The following is an 18,821-nucleotide window of genomic DNA, read 5'->3' on the forward strand; positions in this document are numbered from 1 at the left end:
AAAATAATTTTATAATTTTGTTGTATTTTATTTATTTACTTTATAGCTAGTTTAATAATTAAAAAATAATTACATTTAAAAAATTGAGGAAATAAAAAAATAATAAATTTAAAGAAACAGTCATTTAAAAAGCAAAATTAATAAAATAATTATTTTAATCTAAAAAAACTTTTATTTAAAAATAAAATAAAAAAATAAATGTCCACACAGAATTTCTCTCTCTCTCTCTATATATATATATATATATATATATAATATTATAAATTTAATTAGACATTCAATAGTATATTTTTTCGTTGATAAAATAAGGTTCATTAATTCTTCTAACGAAGTATTATTACTTTAGTTTATTCACATTTATAATGCTGTTATTGAAACATTAATTTCTTTTGTTCGCCAACAATGAATGATTTTTAATCTCACAATAATATAATTATTAACTGAAAAAAATAGCATAGTTTTTTGCTAACAAGTCAACAAATTGGATATAAATAAGAATAAAATGTCATAACCTTTTAACTTAAATTAACAATAAGTAGTTTTCAAGAATATATATAATTATATATTTTTTATGTAAATATTTATGGGAGCTTAAATAAAAGATGTCCTTTGGTGAAGATTTAAGACTGGTTTTATATATTTTAAAGGAGAAATACAGTAATTTAGAAAAGTAGAAAAAAATAGACAGAAACTTTGGGAAGAAGAATTGTACGTGAAGGCGAAGCCAAGAGGAACTACCCTTCACGTGCTTTGGCTTATCCTATAAAAAACCAAACTTTGAAGACAGAGAGAGCATTAAGTAAGGTGAGAGCGAAGGTTAAACAAACAAGAGGCACAAAATATTATGTGAGCGAGAAAAGCCCAACAACACAGTGTCTCACTCTTGCGCACTCAAAACGACGCCGTCCACACTCTCCCAACCAAAATCACCTTCTCCCTCCATTCATTATCACACCCAAAAACCAAACCAAATTGTATCATAAAAACCATAAAGCTCCTCCTATTTATTATTTATTTATATTTAATTATATTTGTATTCCCTTCCTCATCCTCTTTTCATTTCAAATTCGAACCCACGAAATCGCAAGTTTGATTCAAAATGGCGGAGCAGGGGAACCGTTGGAGCTGGGACGTCGCCGGCTTCGACCCGTGGAAGTCATCTCCGTCGTCGCAATCTCCGCCGACTCCCCTGGAGCACGCTGATCGGAAACCTACTGCGCCATTGGTGCGTCGCTATTCCATTTCTGCTACGTCGGTCCTTCCGCAACCCAGGCAGTCTGTGGCCTTGAAGCTTCAACGGTTGAAGGACAAAGTCAAGGTAATGCGTTTTCGTCTCCACTTCTGACTGTGCTGCTACTTTCTCTTCTTCTCCTTCTTCTTCTTCGCAACGGCGACGTTTTGGCCCCTTCCTTTTTCTTCTCGATTCGGAAACTATTCCACTGGTTTTACCTTCTGCCTTGTAGCTAGTGCTTTCAACGACGACGTTTTAGCTTGTGTTTCCACTTTTACGAGCTGCGTTGTGGTTTCTACGAGTAGTTTCAGCTTGCGAAGAAAGGGGAGGTGCAATGCATGCGGAGTTTGAAGGCTCTGTAAAATTTCGACGTAGTAAGCTGGAGTGACATCGGAGACTGTATAGGGTTTGTTTCGGGGTTGTGTGTTGAAGGATTTTTTTCACCTAACATGAGCGTGTTGATTTTTTTGAATGGATGACTGAAGCTTTTGTGTTCAACATTGTCCTTTTATAGTACTTATTGATTCTGTGATGACGACGACAAAGGGGCTTCTCCTGCGGTGTCAATATTTTGAATTCAAGCTTAGGGTGTTTTAGAAGAGGCTGTTCAGAATATTATGATATGAGCAAGAAGAATTCGGCGTAGGAAGAGTTTTGGATCAAAGCATGGATGCTAGAAATGTGATGGTGTATGCTTATAATTTGAATTCTAGTTGTAAAAAAGAACAGAGTACCGATTGTACCCGTTTTTAAAAATCGTAGAGTGGACTACTTTTTTTTGTTTATGTATGCTATGTGACAAGTATAAGCTAAATGATTAGTTTCATATGTTATCAAGTGATTATACTGTTCTAGTATATAACGTTCCGTATTGAAAATTACTTTCTGTAATGGAATGTGCTGATAAGGGATTTTTGGGTAGTTTGGGTTTAGTTGAAACCTCCATGCAACCATTTATCAAGAAAAAATAAGAGGGCTGGAAGATGTAATGCTTTTAATACTATTTAAACTTTTTTAAAGTACTAATAATTTTACTGGTCCGTCTTCTATCTGGTTTGGGTTATTGTTTTTCATGTGGCATCCTTGCCAATTGTTTTGGATAATGTGATTTTGGGTTTAGTCATGTGTTAACAATCACATCAGATATTTTACACAGCTTGCTAGAGAAGACTATGTGCAATTAAGACAAGAGGCAAATGAACTTCAAGAATATTCAAATGCAAAACTTGATCGAGTTACACGGTATCTAGGTGTTCTTGCAGAGAAAACCCGCAAGCTAGGTAAGCAATTAATTTATCTTGACTCTTGGCTCATGCTTAAATGGACCAAAGGTTTTGAAATATCCACATTTCTCCTGTAAATTCTTTTGCTTTTTGAATGAAATACTTAATTTCAGGACAACGTGAGATTCATTCTTTAAACTCGTGTAGGGAAATGAGAGTCTTGGTTTTTCACACAGTTACAAGGTCTGATCTATGCTACCATAGTAATAATAGATTTAACATTTTTAGCATTTAGTTTCTTGAAATAAATGAAGTTAAGCAAGTTTTTATCTTTTGTTTCTAGTACCCAAGAAACATTGGGGGAAGGGAAGTTTTTCTGTTTAAAACTTTGGTACATTTCTTTTTCTTCTTTTGTGTGTGAGATTGTACTGTTGGTTTTCTGTCACTAAATTTTGAAAATTTCTACTTTGAATTTCAGATCAAGTAGCCCATGAAACTGAAGCAAAAATAGCTCCGCTGATCAATGAGAAAAGAAGACTATTCAATGATTTATTAACATCTAAAGGTAGCTTATGCCTAAATTTTCATTAAGTGTAGGGCAGTTTCTTTACATTTACTCTTTTTTGGTCTTTTGTTTTCTCGTTTTATAGTATCCGGAAGTGAAGTGCGTTAAATACTCAATGTTCCTCTTATTTAAGCATACAAGCTTTTTTGAGCTAAAAAATGCTGCAATTAATATTATTTTCAGGAAACATACGAGTATTCTGCCGAGCAAGGCCATTATTTGAAGATGAAGGTGCTTCAGTCGTTGAATTTCCAAATGACTATACCATTAGTGTAAATACTGGTGATGAATCCTTGTCTAATGCCAAGAAAGACTTTGAATTTGACCGAGTTTATGGACCTCATGTGGGTCAAGGTAAAAGGATTTTATGCTTTCTTACCATCTTTTTTAGTTTAGGCACCGTCTTTGATATGTACATTTTAGATCACTTCTCACCTTTGATTTTCTGTTTGCAGCCGAGTTATTTAGTGATGTTCAACCACTGGTACAATCAGCTTTAGATGGATATAATGTTTCCATATTTGCATATGGACAAACCCATTCTGGAAAGACACACACTATGGTTGCTTTCTTTCGCTTGCTGTTTATGTGTGTGCATTCACAAAACAATTCCTCTCAAATAAATTACAATAAAATAAAAGGAGTTTTAAATTCAATGTTGTCTAATATTGAAAATGAAATGGCTGTCCTATGGGTGAATTACTTTAACGTGTTCTTTTGTATCGAGACAATGACGATTGGCCTAATCAATTGCTTCTTTGATGTTCATTTGTTACTCCCAGGAAGGATCAAGCTATGATCGAGGTTTATGTGCTCGTTGTTTTGAGGAGTTGTTTGATTTATCCAATTTAGATTCAACTTCTACTTCTCAATATAAATTCTGTGTTACAGTCTGTGAGCTATATAATGAACAGGTCTCTTTCTATTTTCACTTATTGCATGCACCCTTCCTATTGTGTTTCTGGTGTACTTCCTGATTTTATGTTCATTTAAGGTGATTAATTTTTTTTATATTCTTTTATGTGTTTTCAGACTAGGGATCTACTTTTGGAGGCAGGGAAGAGCACTCCTAAACTCAGCTTGGGATCACCTGAATGTTTTGTGGAACTGGCGCAGGAAAAAGTTGACAATCCTGTTGAGTTCTCTGCAGTAGTAAAAGCTGCATTGCAGACTCGGGAAAATGATTTAGCAAAGAATAATGTTTCTCATTTGTACGGTCTAAATTCTCTGCCTACATTATATTGTGTTGAAACTGTGGTCATTTATGTCATTTTGAGTTGCACGATACCTTTTTGATAGCATACTTTTATCAATGTAACTAACTGTTGAAATCAATGTAAATGGAAAATTGTTTTCTGGATATAATCTACCATGATATACATGTGTGTGCATGTTGGGTATGCCATTTTAAGTGGCATGATAGACTTCTTTAGCTAGCATACATTTACTAATTTATCTGTTGAGATCAAATGCATAAATTGGATATTGCTCCTTGGGATGTGAGTGTGTGTAGGAAACATATCAAGATAGGTGAGAGTGTAAAAGAAGCAAATCTCAACAATGAATGTTTAGATTAAAAATAATTAAACTAATCTTGATGTGATCCTAAAAGAGGAATATTAATAACATGTACTCATATTTTTAGCATAGCTTCAATTTGAGTATCTTTGTTTGGAGATAGGAATAAGCTACCTACCTTTGGAATAACATGTCTCTCGTGACCATCCTCGTTTGGTCAAAGATAATACACGGCCTTAGTTTCTATATAGGGAGCGAATCGCCTTCGTGTAATATAACTTGAATCATAATACTTTTGGGTGTTCTAGTGAAATTCCTTGCTTTTTTCTAGTGGTGTTTGATCCATAGCTTATCTCTTCAATGCCAAAATGGTGTGACTCAAAGTTCATTATTGAAGGAAGTAGAGTTTCTCTCTTAGGGTTCTCTCAAATGGTGAATCACCATTCTTGCTTATCTCATTAAGTTTGAGTGGTGTAAGGTTCTTCATAATTCCTTGTATTTTTTTGAATTATAATCTTGAATTCTCTTCCTTTTTCATGGCTTCAACAAAATCAAGATCACAACTCATCTAAGATTCCTTCCAAGATTTTATCCAAGACCCAACCAGGATTTCTTCCTTGAAGCTTGAGTGGAAAGATTTACGCATCCAACAAGCCTAGCTTAGGTTTCCATCAAGCCTTGACCATTAGTATATGGTTGTGTGATCAGGATTTACACCTCTCACCCTCTCACTAGAAATGTCCCATAAAATACACATACACACACACACGCATAAATAACATTTTTTATTAAATAAGTAACATTTTTTATTAAATGTATCATTTTGTGATATTGTATTATCAGATAGAAGATTTTCAAAGGTTCTTCTTTTGTAGTTGTTACTATTTTTATATTTCTGTGGATTTGTTGCCATATTTTCTGACTGCTGTAGACTAATTCACCTCCGGATTTCATGTTTTTTTTTGTCAGGATTGTCACCATACACATATTTTATAAGAATTTGATCACCGGTGAAAACTCATATAGTAAGCTCTATATGGTTGATTTAGCTGGAAGTGAAGGTTTAATAACAGAAGATGATAGTGGGGACCGTGTCACAGATTTGCTGCATGTTATGAAGTCTCTTTCAGTGTATGTAACTTAAATGCATTATTTTTCTCCATTAGTAAATTTACCAGTATTTGCTTATTAGTTGGTCTTTAGGTGGCAATGCACTTAGAGTATTTTCTGTTGTCCTATATGTGTGTTAATTTATCAGCTTTCATTACCTGTTGCAAATGTTACCCCGTAGGCTAACCAGATTTTTAGTTCTGCTTCTGCTTAGGGAACAAAAGTTTCAATATTTAATCTCCTAATAATTGATTCGGGTTTGCATTTTACTTATAGTGTTTGGCACTATACTTACAATTTGGCTATATGTTACATTTACTTAATTCCTTAAGTCTCCTATCAAACCTGGTCCTTATTTGTGTACTGTATTGAACCATGCTTGGATAACAATTCTTTGTATCTACAAAAATGAAATATAATTTGATTCTTTGTAACTCCTAATATGTGCCAGCTATTTTCTTGTTTTGTATATAGAATTTATTTTCTATTTATATAGAAATTTGGGCAAGTTTAGTTGAAAGAATGTGGTGCGGTGAAGAAAATTAAATTTCTGATTTGTTACATTTTTAAAATGAATATGCAGGTTGGGAGATGTTTTGTCTTCTTTAACATCAAAGAAGGATATAATACCTTATGAAAATTCAGTGCTAACAAAACTGCTTGCAGATTCACTTGGTATTGATTTTTTCTTCCCTCTTATTATCTTTGATGTGTCTGCTTATTAAAATGCCAATGAGCTTTTGCAACTTGGTTGTGGTTTTTTCATCGTTAGAAGTCTGTGGTCATATATTGCATGCTACCGAATTTTGTTTATGTGTATTATTGTTTGGGAAACATCAATTGTTATTATTCTAGGGAACATTCTCCACTAAGTGTATCTAGAATCTTTATATCTGGATGACATGCTCAACCTTTGTACTACATTTTAAAAGAATAAAAAGCTCTTCATTCTCTAATTATCTCCAAATAGACTCTGCTCTGTTTCTCTCTCAATCTCCCCCTCTAACTTTGACGTGGAAACAAACTGATATCAGCTGCTGTTACCTGCCCTGCACAATAGTCACATCACATATGCTGCTGTCTGGGTATCATGAAGCTGTTGTCTGATTTTGTCTTCATTTGATATTCTTATGGTCTTGTTGCTTATTCAGAAATATATTGCTGCATATGTATGTTTCTGTTGCTATGACTGTTTTCTATTATTTCTGTTAGTACATGTTTATTCCAATTAGTTCCTCTATCAGTGCTTCAAAGGACCCTTGTCTTTGTCTTTGGAATAATTTGGTTCTTTTACAGAAATTTTGGACATCCCCTTTCTTTAATTGCCCGTCTTTGAAAGAGTAGCAAACATTATTTCTCTTCCTCACAAATAAAGCATTTTATGAAAGATAGAAGGAAATAGTACATAAGACAATAAACGATGCTCTACTCAATTTCAGAAAGAGAGCACATTCAAAAGCTAATTTTAAGGTGATAATGGCCATGAAGCTTCTTTCAACTTATTATAAAAAGTTTAGGTCCTTGCCATTAGGAAGAACAGTGGCTTCTCTGTGAATTTTTCAAGATAATATAATTGTCCCTGTATTCATTGCCTATTTTTCTTTTGTTGAGGGTTTGGGTGGCTTTGCTACATTGATGTCTTGTATTCCACCAAAGGTTACCTTATCCCATGATGGATAGACAAAGACACTGGTAAATGAAGCAACATTTACAAATTACCTGCATTTTCTGTATAAGAAAGGATATACCTTCATTTATAAGTATAGTCATTCTTGCTTTTCACTCTTTGTTCTGTAAATTGATTTCCCATGCAAGACTTTTTTCATGATTCATCCATATTTGGATCAGTTCTTTCTGACCGATTTCAGGTACATGATCTAATTTTTGCAGTTAGTGCTATTTAATATTGTGCAGGTGGGAGTTCAAAAACTCTGATGATTGTGAATGTGTGTCCAAGTGTTTCAAATTTATCTGAGACATTGTCGTCTCTCAATTTCTCTGCTAGAGCTCGAAATTCTATGTTAAGCCTGGGAAATCGAGACACAATTAAAAAGTGGAGAGATGTTGTAAGTTCCCATTCTCATTCCACCTTTTTGATCATTTTACTCATTAGTATGATTTTCTTTTAGAATATTTTTAAAGTCATTAGTACATATTACATCTGATAAGATTGTATGTGGATTGAATGATGTTGAGTGCAAACTAGGGAGTTAATGGTTACAAATTTTCTATTTATACCATGTATTGTATTTTCCATATTTTTTTATTAGGCAAATGATGCACGAAAGGAGCTCTATGAGAAAGAAAAAGAAATCAATGATCTAAAGCAAGAGGGTTTGGAGCTCAAGCAGGCGCTTAAAGATGCAAATGATCAATGCGTTTTACTCTTCAATGAAGTGCAGAAGGCATGGAAAGTTTCTTCTGCATTGCAGACTGATTTAAAGGTTTGGTATTTGAATTAGCTTTTAATAGTTTTCCATTTCTTTATGCAGTGAGTGGTTATTTGGCAACTTGTGAAAATGTGACATGCTTGGGTTATGTCAATTCATTAAGCAATTCTTTATTATTTGTGCTGCAACATGTTAAAGAACATGTATGTATTTAAAGTTTTAAATCAGACTTTCAACTGCATACTCACAGTCAGTATTCTATCAAATCCAACATTGTGCATCTACTGATGTCATATTGATTTTGGTTTGCTGAGGTGGGTGTTCTGTTAAATGTTTTAAACATTTTGTGTTGAGTTCTGATCCATGAAATTACAACAACTATTTGACAATTTGTATCTTATCCCAACTTATATTTTACAATGTTTTTATGCTTTTTCTAATTTCATGAATTGTTCTTTAACAACATATTACTTTATTTAGTTAACACGATTAAATATTTTGGGCTGCAAAAATATGCCCTAATTCCGCGAGAACATCTATCCTTTATTATCAACTCTAAGTTGATATGTTTTTAACATAAAGTCATCTGCCTTGCCTGTGACATGCATTATTGTTTTTATTTATTGTAGTCGGAGCATGTTTTGCTGTCAGACAAACATAATATAGAAAAAGAACAAAATACTCAGCTTAGAAATCAAGTTGCTCAACTTCTACGTTTAGAGCAAGATCAAAAATTGCAGATTCAAGAGCAAGATTCAACCATCCAAAGTTTGCAGGTTGGTCCTATGTTATACTAGCTTGCATTACTTATTTATGGGAACTTCTTGAATGATATACAAGTCCAATTTCTAAGTGCTTTAACAACAGTTTCTCGATAAAAGGTTACAATGGTCTAACATAACTTTTCTAATGAATGGATGTTTATCAGTTTTGTTCGCCAGGAAGCTTTATGTTACTTGTATACATAACTTATAATTGAACTTTAAATTCTTTGTAATTGCTTCTTTGCCTAAATTCTTATTTCCTTTTTTTTTTTCTCTTTCACTCCCCCTTTTGAGTTTTGGACTTTATGCATCTTGTTCAATGCTCTGTTTGTGCTGTCCTTTCTTTTACATGCTAACAACTGCTATTTATATTATCAAATTTATGTGTGTACAGGTGACATTTCTATCACAAAGCTGTAGCAACGATAATTTGTCATGATTGAGTAATTTGAACCAATGTTTTTGAAACCAAATAAGTCATTTAATCGGTGAAAACACTGATTCAAGGTTTCGAGGTTCAAATAAGTTTGAAACAGAATTAATAAAATAGTTATAACTAGATGATATTAATTTCTAATAATTATATAACAATGAAAATAAAAACAAAGCACCATATTTTAGGTTCTTAACACTTAAAGAAAACATGAAAAGAACCCTAAACAAATATAACTTAATACTTTATGGTTTTTACAAAACAAAATAATGTCCATCAACAATACAAGTTCATGTGTAGAAGAGAAAAAATGACAAATTGATATAATATAAAATATAATAAATCAAGATAAACAAATTTTAAACTACTATAAGTGTCCAAATTATGTTTTTTGTAAGATAAAAAACTAATAATAATTTCTAAATTAATCTGTTTGTATGTTCTATACTTATTATATGTGTTTTAATTTACCTTAAAGATCTTTTATATTATTTTTTTTAATAATAATAATAATAATAATAATAATACTGGCTTCAAACTGGTTTGACCAGTTTTGGATAGAGTTGAGTTTTTGTGTAGCTGAACCAGTAACTGGATTGGTCGAACTAGCCAGTCTGATTTTAGAAGCGCTGGTTTAACAGTATCAATATACCCTTTCCTGAATTCTTTTATTAAAATACAGATAACTGAAGTTAATACTTATTTCGGTGTAATGATGTGTGTTGTCTTCATGCTTGCAAGATAATTCACGTGTTTCATTTTTCTTTCTATCTGATGCAGGCTAAAATTAGGACCTTCGAAACTCAACTCAATGAAACTATTAAAGGTCAATCTAGTTCAATATCTGTATCAGAGCCAGAGCCTGCTGATCTATCCAATTCAAAATTAACCGGAGATGGCATAGACTCTTCTGCAGTAACCAGAAAACTAGAAGAGGAACTCAAGAAACGTGATGCGCTGATTGAGGTCTGTTATGGTTGGCAATTGTGTCTGATTGTCAGTCTTTTATTTATTTTTTCCTATTATTAAATGGTTTTTGCTTTCAACTTAAACCAAACTTTTCATAAGAAATATTGCTGGCCACAGCACTCCGTACATCTTATAGATGCTAAACGGTATACATACAAGTACATGGTATGGTTGAACCATCATGTTTGAAAGCAACAATTTAGTCTAAAACTGAAACGGTGATATGGTTAATATGGCGGCACTTTTAATATATATGATAAAAGGAAAAAAAGGCAAAAACTAAACCTGCAGCCTAGAAAACAGCCTAAAATTTTGGTTTGTATTTTCTGATGACCTTCTAGATGCTAAATGGTATACATACGAGAGCATTGTGTGGGTGGATGACCTTGTTTAAGTGATAATTTATTCTAGAACTTAAATGGGGATATAGTTAGTTTGGCATTGTTAATATATATGATGAAAGGGCAAAAAATATAAAAGCTAAACCTGCAACCTAGAAAACACAGCTTAAAATTTTGTTTTGTACTTTCTGACCTTCTAGTTTTTAGGATATATACTCCGTCTAAAAAGTTCTGAATATTTCTTTTGTTTAACTCTTCAGCTGTATTGAATTTTGATATGCCTATAGTTGTATATCAGTCTGGTGAAAGGCTAAATTTGATATTTGATGGTCTGCAGAGGTTGCATGAAGAAAATGAGAAATTGTTTGATAGACTAACTCAGAAAGCATCTACGGCTGGATCACCCAAGGTAGGAAAGTTTCACAACTCTCTAGAATAACTGTATACAATCACTATCTGTGTTGTGTAAAAAGGAGGTATTCTTATCAACACTTTAAAATTTGAGACTAACTATTTTAATGGTGTATATCAAATTATGGTCATTTTTTGAATAAATTACACTGTATAATATGGCCCTCTTTCTTCTGATTAATGGTTGTGTCTCAAAGAACTAAGTGCTTTCTATCTTGCACATAAGTAATGTTTGAGTGTGAAGAACTTTTAATTCAAAAACTGGCTTGTATTCTATGGGGGCAACCATAGATGTCATTTTTCCTACCATTGTTTTATTTTGATAAATCAGGATTTCAGCAACACATGGTAATGTATACATACGTGTCCCAAATAGCATCCAAAGAGTAATGTAACAATTATTTTATATCAATGTCATGCCTTTTTTTTCCCTTTGTGTGGGGTACTTCGGGCTCCCTAAAATTCATGCCTTATCTTCAGTTGTCAAGTCCATCAGCTCTTGGGCCAGCTAATGTTCAGCCTCGAGATATGGGAAGGTACAATTTATTCTATTCCTTGTAAGTTTTGTTTTGTTTCCTAGCATATGATTATCGACCATATTCTGGTTGGCTTGATACAGAAATAGCTCTGGCATCAATACAAGTTCTCGTTCTGTGGATGTTCTTCCTTCACCTTCGGCCACTGATAAAAGTGATGGCACGGTTGCTATAGTTAAAACTGGCTCTGAAATAGTTAAGAGTACCCCTGCAGGTGAATATCTTACTGCTGCTTTGAATGACTTTGATCCAGACCAATATGAAGGGCATGCTGCCATTTCTGACGGTGCAAACAAGCTTTTGATGCTGGTATGCATAAATGATCTATTTATGATTCAGTTTGCTGAGAACAGATTTATTGTAATATGTGCAGATTTTGTTATTTTCAGTTATGTTAAACTGAGTCTGGGAGGAATGTCCAAATCCCTATTTTACATGTTATTTTGAACATTTTGGTATGCATATAAGACTCTGTTCACTCACTGGACAACACTAACTTTGATTACATCCCAAGGGATCTCATTACACTATGTCACTTCTCTTTTCTAGGCTACAATGCCAGTCTTTGTTGATTGTAAGGTGTCAGCTGAAGTATAATTTAACGGTAAAATGTCTAAACTTCCTGTTCAGGCTTGCCTTCCTTGTGATTGAAATCACAAATTTCCGTCTTCACCCTCACATTTAGACATGGCATGATACCAGAACCAAATACATAATCCTCGCTAACCCATGGTCTAGTGTATTTGTTCATCCAAATCATTAAAAAATTGGTAACATTCTTAAACCTTTAAGCACCCTACACAAATAATTTTTCCATTATTTATTATGACAAAAAATAGAAGTGATGGATACCAAATGATTTGCCAATTGATAACAATTTATAGGAGCCCTAAACATTGTGTTTTAATATATGTCTTTGCTGCACCCACCTAAATCAACATCATTAGTGTTTCTTTTCATTCTGCCACTAGGGAGGCAAGCAACCAGAAAAATACACTGGACATAGCAAGTCTTTGCCAGTGAAAGAAACCAAAGGACAACTGACTCCTTGCGCTGTCACATGCTGACGAGTAAGAGAGGACTGAAACCTGGAGACAAGCCTGTTATAGCAGAATGCATCACTGCCAGAGTTTTAGGATAGGCCAATTGGAGGACTCTGAATCTCATATACTGGGGTAGTGAGACCTTAGTTCTCTAAAAAAATCAAGGAAAATTTTGACAAACACTTGATGCCATGTTAACATATGTTGTTAGCAATGGCAGAGAACATAGTGTACTGGAAAACGAATTTGTTCTATTCATAAGCTCTGTACATAATATATAACTTGTGTGTTTTAATACTTACTGCCAATTCTTATATTTTGCTATTTTAATTTGTACATTTACTACGAGAATATGTACAGCTGGAATTGCTCCATACTGTAGCAACTTGAAATGAAAATGTATTGAACATCAAAAAGAGGTTGTGGATACAATTTTATCAATAACAAATGAGGTTGATTGCACCAATTCCAGGCTAATTTTTGTGAGGATATCTCAAAATGATTGCAGGTTCTGGCTGCTGTCATCAAAGCTGGTGCCTCTAGGGAACATGAAATTCTTGCTGAGATTAAGGATTCTGTTTTCTCTTTTATCAGAAAGATGGAACCTAAACGTGTGATGGACACCATGCTTGTTTCCCGTGTTAGAATTCTGTATATAAGATCTTTGCTTGCAAGATCGCCAGAGTTGCAATCAATTAAGGTAATAGCAGTAGAGGCTACGGAATTTCTCTTTCAAAAGAAAAAAATGTTTCCAATGAGGCTGTGCTTTGCATTTTGTGATATTTTACTGAGTCTAGTGGCATGCGATTTGTTAATTTTGTTTGTCTTGCACATTGAATTGGAAGGTTTTGCCAGTGGATTGCTTTCTTGAGAAGACTAATACTGGGCGCAGTAGAAGTTCCAGCAGAGGAAGTAGTCCTGGTAGGTCTGCTGTGCTATATGTTGACGAGCAGATCCAGGGATTTAAAGTGAATCTAAAGCCAGAAAGGAAATCAAAATTTTCATCTGTTGTGTTGAAAATACGTGGGATCGATGAGGTAGCTGCCAATACCTATTAATTTTGTATTACTGCTGCTCACACTAATTAGCATAAAAGCTCAGTTAAGGTGTGGAAACTGTTGAGGAAGGAAATTGTAGTTTCTCCTGAAATTTCTTTTACATTTTTTATCATTATAAATGTCTTTATCGGTGTCCTATCTTATGTTATCTGCTAAATTGTTGATAACTGGTTGAGGAGTGACGGCTGCCACTTGTTCTTTTAGTTTGTGTTGGTTTTTTTTTTTGTTCTCTACTCTGGTCCATACCTGAAAAAAAAGCTTATTTTGTTTGAACCTATGTTACATGATTCTGTTTTCATTTTGAAATAAACTGCACAGGATATCTGGAGACAGCAGGTAACTGGTGGAAAGCTTAGGGAAATTACCGAGGAGGCCAAAAGTTTTGCAATGGGGAACAAAGCTCTTGCTGCACTCTTTGTACATACACCTGCTGGTGAGTTGCAGCGCCAAATTAGATCCTGGCTTGCCGAGAGTTTTGAATTTCTATCAGTCACTGGGGATGATGCATCGGGGGGCTCAACTGGTCAGTTGGAACTTCTTTCAACTGCAATTATGGATGGTTGGATGGCTGGCCTTGGTGCGGCTCTTCCTCCCCATACAGATGCCCTTGGCCAGCTATTGTTTGAATATTCAAAACGGGTCTATACTTCTCAACTACAACACTTGAAGGTATGGCACATGTTAGTTCTGTGTGTAGAATGAATTCTAAATGCACCCGTCATAAGTTCTTCATTATTGGAAGAAGCTTGTTTGTTTTAGGACATTGTTGGGAGAGATGACACTCATCCAGCTGTCACATTCAAATATAACAATTGTTCTAAACATAGTAGACCAAGTCCCAGCTCTACTTGTTTTGGCATGTTTTACTGAATGGAGTATTTTTATAGCTTCTATCAATCCAGTTTAAACTTTAGTCTTCTTTTCTTTTTAACTGTCATACTAAATTCAAGATCTAAGTCCAGTGTTAGTTTGACAAAAGAGAAAGGATTTCTGCTTAGAATTTCACCATATCATTTTCCCAAGTTTTTTACATGCATTTTGAATCCATACATGCAACTTGCATAATGACCATATATTTAGATGCAGACGTCCATTTCCTTCCATGGGATGTTCCATTTATGTGATTTGTTTGATTACATTTTGTGCTGTGGATGTATACTTTAGATCAAAAGAAATGAATGAATTATTTTTTCATTATGTTGGATTCTGTTTTCTGACATTTGATTGACAGGATATTGCTGGTACCTTGGCGACAGAGGAGGCTGAAGATGCAGCACAAGTAGCTAAACTACGTTCAGCTCTAGAATCAGTTGATCATAAAAGAAGAAAGGTGTGTGTGTATTTTTTTTTTTCAAATAGTTAAATCTTATGCATGCCAAAAGTGTGTTATCAATATATATGTCTTTAGTTGCTGCATGAGTTCATGTTTGTCATTGTGTTAGTGTTGCTAGATAAAAATTGCACGGTAAATGCTATATATAGCCCCTAATTATAAGGCAACACCATTTTTAATTTTACACTAGAGGCTGAGTGTTGATGTAATGATGAGGTTGGTGCCTTTTAACAAAGTATCTGTAACAAATTCTAGTTGTATAAATAGCTCCTTTCAACCTATACGGGCCAAATGGGTATAGAACAAAGAAATTAAATCAGGTGCGGTTGATATTGTGGAGGAAAAAAACAGGGCTCACGACTGTACTAATATTAGCCACTATCAGTTGAACTGTTGGACTAATGCTTAGTTAACATTTTAAATTCATCATTCTTGCTCTGGCCATCAACACTGGGAAGAGAGCAAAGACAATGACAATCATTGAAAATTATTATAAAATTAAAAAAAAAAATCAAACGTTTAGAAAATTGGCTGTATTGTAGTGATTCGATTGGTTTTCCAAGGATGGTGAAGCTTGGATATTATAAATGTTGAAGTTATGGGAATTTAGGTAAGAAAAAACACTTGGATTGTATTAATAAAATATGGTATTGGTATATTATGTATAATGATGTATTGCACGAGGCAAAGTACTAACCCTTGTTCGTAGCATTCTTTGACTCCTCGTGATAATCAAATTCAAAAGGAAACAAATAAAACAATGAAATTTAAACTACTCCAAAGTGATCATCCTGGATTGCAATTTTGGGGTTTTAGATAACATAGGGAGAGAGTAGAGACAAAACCGGGTCTAAATAATATTCACTTGTAAAAGATAGAATGTGATGGTAAAACATAAAGCACTTACATCTATTTTGTTCATTTGCTTATATGGAAATTTCAGAGCCTCAAATATTTTTTTAATTTATTTTCCATTTATTTTCCTTGGAGGAAACTCTTCTAATTTCAACTTAGAAGACATTTTTTTGTATGTTTTGGAAAATAAATTTTAGTATTTTAGAAGAAAAAGAAATCAATATTTTAGTATTTTTTTTCATGATTTATAATGTTATTTCTGGTAAAGATAAGTCGGGGAATATGGCGTTCCCATATTTCACTGATTTCCGTTCCCATGTCAAGCGACAAGTATTTTTATTTCCAATGGCATTTTTATGTTGTTTTATTACCAAAATGTTAATATCCATTCCATTTCCATTACAAAACTATATATGTTGAATTCTAACCAAACATATGTTTTCACTTACCTTGAAATAACGTTCTCCCCGTCCTAGTATTTTTGAAAGTGTAATACACAATTTGAAACATAGCCTTGATGGTATTCTTCATAAAAATTCTCATTTATTGTCCATCAGAGAAATTCTATTCAATGAAATGAATCGTGTTGGTGGAATAATACATTATTGCTGTCCAACTCAATATAAAATGCATTTTTGTTATGCTTCTAGGTCTAAAGAGACTTTAGCCATCTTATCGTCTGTAGTTTCAATTTAGTTTAAATGAGGTCTTTCTATATTTAGTATCCTGTTATCATGAATAGATGATTTTTTTTTTTGTTTATTTCATTCGTATTCTTGTTCATATATTGTCAATTCAGTCGTATAGGTTAGGTAATTGTATTGGCTTTGGTGAAGGATCTTACTTTTCTGTTGTCTGAAATGAATTTGTTCATCAATTTCCTTTTATCAGATTCTGCAACAAATGAAAAGTGATATAGCTTTGTTAACATTAGAAAATGGTGGCTCCCCTATTCAAAATCCTTCTACTGCAGCTGAAGATGCACGATTAGCATCTCTTATTTCGCTTGATAGCATATTAAAGCAAATCAAGGTTCTTACATTATTAGTCAAATCTAATTTCAAAAGTTAGTGTACTGATTGGATAGTTATTAATAATTCAAGGCATTATTAAACAGGATATAACAAGACTTTCTTCTGTGAACATCTTGAGCAAAAGTAAGAAAAGGAGTACGCTTGCTTCTCTAGATGAATTAGCAGAACAGATGCCTTCACTTCTCCAAATTGATCATCCATGTGCTCAGAGGCATATTGCAGATGCCCGCTACATGGTTGAGGTATGCAAAATGTTGTGTATTGTATACCTACCTACTCCTCTCTTCTGTCTTAGTTACTGTTTTCAAATTATAATCAATACTGAAAAAGAACAAAGTTGTTTACTGTGTTTGGGTCCATAGCATAGTTATATGCTAAAGGGCTGAACTAATGAAAGTTAAGTTGGATTGATTTATTTATTTATTTTAATGTTTGAATCCTTTATTTTTCTTATGATACAGTCAATTCCTGAAGAAGATGACCCCATTCCAGATACATCTCATGGTCGCAAGCCATCAACAGATCTGAGCTCTGGATCTGAAACCGACGTGGCACAATGGAATGTACTCCAATTTAATACTGGCTCGACACTACCCTTTATAATAAAATGTGGTGCAAACTCTAATTCGGAACTGGTCATTAAAGCTGATGCACGAGTTCAGGAACCTAAAGGTGGTGAAATTGTGAGGGTGGCCCCTAGACCCTCCGTTTTGGAAAATATGAACTTGGAGGAAATGAAACAAGTTTTTAATGAACTACCGGAGGCTCTAAGCTTGCTCGCTCTAGCTAGGACTGCAGATGGCACACGGGCACGTTATTCTAGATTATATAGGACCTTGGCTACAAAGGTTCCATCGCTTAAGGATTTGGTCAGCGAGCTCGAAAAAGGGGGTGCACTAAAAGATGTTAGAACGTGACCTTTCGATGCCAACATTATTCTTTACTTCATGTCCTGAGGCGCCTGTGCTAAGTTCGCTAATGCTCTTAGGAAGGGTTTACACTGGTATTGCATTTCTCAGTTTGCTTGCACGTTATGTTTGTATGTAGCAGTAATTATTTTAGTATTCTTAGCCTGCAGTTTTGATTCGGGCAGTTAATGCAAGTAGCTTAAAATGCAGTTTCTGGTTCAGTTGAAACTGTTGTACACGCTGCAGCATCAGATTCGATTGACATTATCCGGTTTTAAAATATAATAGTCATTGTCTAGCCCCTGCCATCTTTTACTCGTTTTCCAACCATTGTACTTGTAATGAACTTCTGGCAGTAAATATTAGAAGTCGTTATGGTTCTCTCTGCATCTATGTCTATGTAAAGTTGTTTGTGTTGGAGCACATTAAAAAAAATCCATGCTTATCCTATTTTATTACAACGTGCTAAATTCAAATATTATTTTTTTCAGAAAGAGAGAGAACATAGGAGTGCTAAAACATCATTCGTCTCTTGGATGAAAGAAAATTGAGACGGATTTAGACATACTATCTAAATAATGAGCTGGGAAACTCTTTCTGCACCCCCATGCTTTCTTGCTGTCAAATTTATCCTTCTCTTCTTCCCTCCTCCTACCCAACATCACCTTCTACTTTTCTCTACATCCACCTCATTTTCTTCTTCCACCTCCACCCTATCTTCTTCCACATCCAACTCCACCCCATTTTTCCCACCCCCATCTTCCTCTCTATCTTCACCTCCACCCCGATTCCCATCTTCTTCCACCTCCACCTCCATCCCATCATTTGCTTTCACCTCCATCCTAAAAAACATTCACATTTATAAGTGTCCATTAAGACAAATGGATAGATCATAATAATATGAAATGTAAGAAAGAAGAGAATTCACAATGAAAGAAGTAAAATGTAGATTTCAAATCTCACAATCTGTGTGCAAAATTGTATAACATTAAAAATTGTATAATCAATAATAACACAAATTTAAATTTCAAATCGTAATACAATTATATTCTAGATTATATCCGTAAATTTACATTATATATTATATGATCCATAATGT

The 18,821-nt window shown here is 33.9% G+C and overlaps 1 protein-coding gene across 2 annotated transcripts; it reads left to right on the plus strand.

Moving 5' to 3' along the window:
- Nucleotides 1–826: 826 nt before the first annotated feature.
- On the plus strand, nucleotides 827–18,111 carry LOC114177655 (kinesin-like protein KIN-14B). Of its 2 annotated transcripts, none has more exons than XM_028063092.1 (23): nucleotides 827–1,318; nucleotides 2,388–2,511; nucleotides 2,933–3,019; nucleotides 3,203–3,373; nucleotides 3,475–3,581; nucleotides 3,802–3,933; nucleotides 4,052–4,230; nucleotides 5,507–5,668; nucleotides 6,231–6,322; nucleotides 7,562–7,713; nucleotides 7,918–8,091; nucleotides 8,667–8,813; nucleotides 10,015–10,200; nucleotides 10,882–10,953; nucleotides 11,436–11,491; nucleotides 11,575–11,800; nucleotides 13,043–13,234; nucleotides 13,380–13,571; nucleotides 13,911–14,261; nucleotides 14,824–14,922; nucleotides 16,672–16,812; nucleotides 16,898–17,056; nucleotides 17,276–18,111. In XM_028063092.1, the coding sequence occupies exons 1-23, from the start codon at nucleotides 1,100–1,102 to the stop codon at nucleotides 17,729–17,731; spliced, it is 3,876 nt and encodes a 1,291-aa protein (XP_027918893.1). In that variant the 5' UTR covers nucleotides 827–1,099; the 3' UTR covers nucleotides 17,732–18,111. The 2 variants fall into 2 exon arrangements, with proteins under 2 accessions (XP_027918893.1, XP_027918894.1); XM_028063093.1 differs by lacking the exon at nucleotides 827–1,318 and adding an exon at nucleotides 2,628–2,697 and having other exon boundaries at nucleotides 2,393–2,511.
- Nucleotides 18,112–18,821: the final 710 nt, after the last annotated feature.

Source organism: Vigna unguiculata, chromosome 3, assembly GCF_004118075.2.
Source record: "Vigna unguiculata cultivar IT97K-499-35 chromosome 3, ASM411807v1, whole genome shotgun sequence".
NCBI classification, from domain to species: Eukaryota; Viridiplantae; Streptophyta; class Magnoliopsida; order Fabales; family Fabaceae; genus Vigna; species Vigna unguiculata.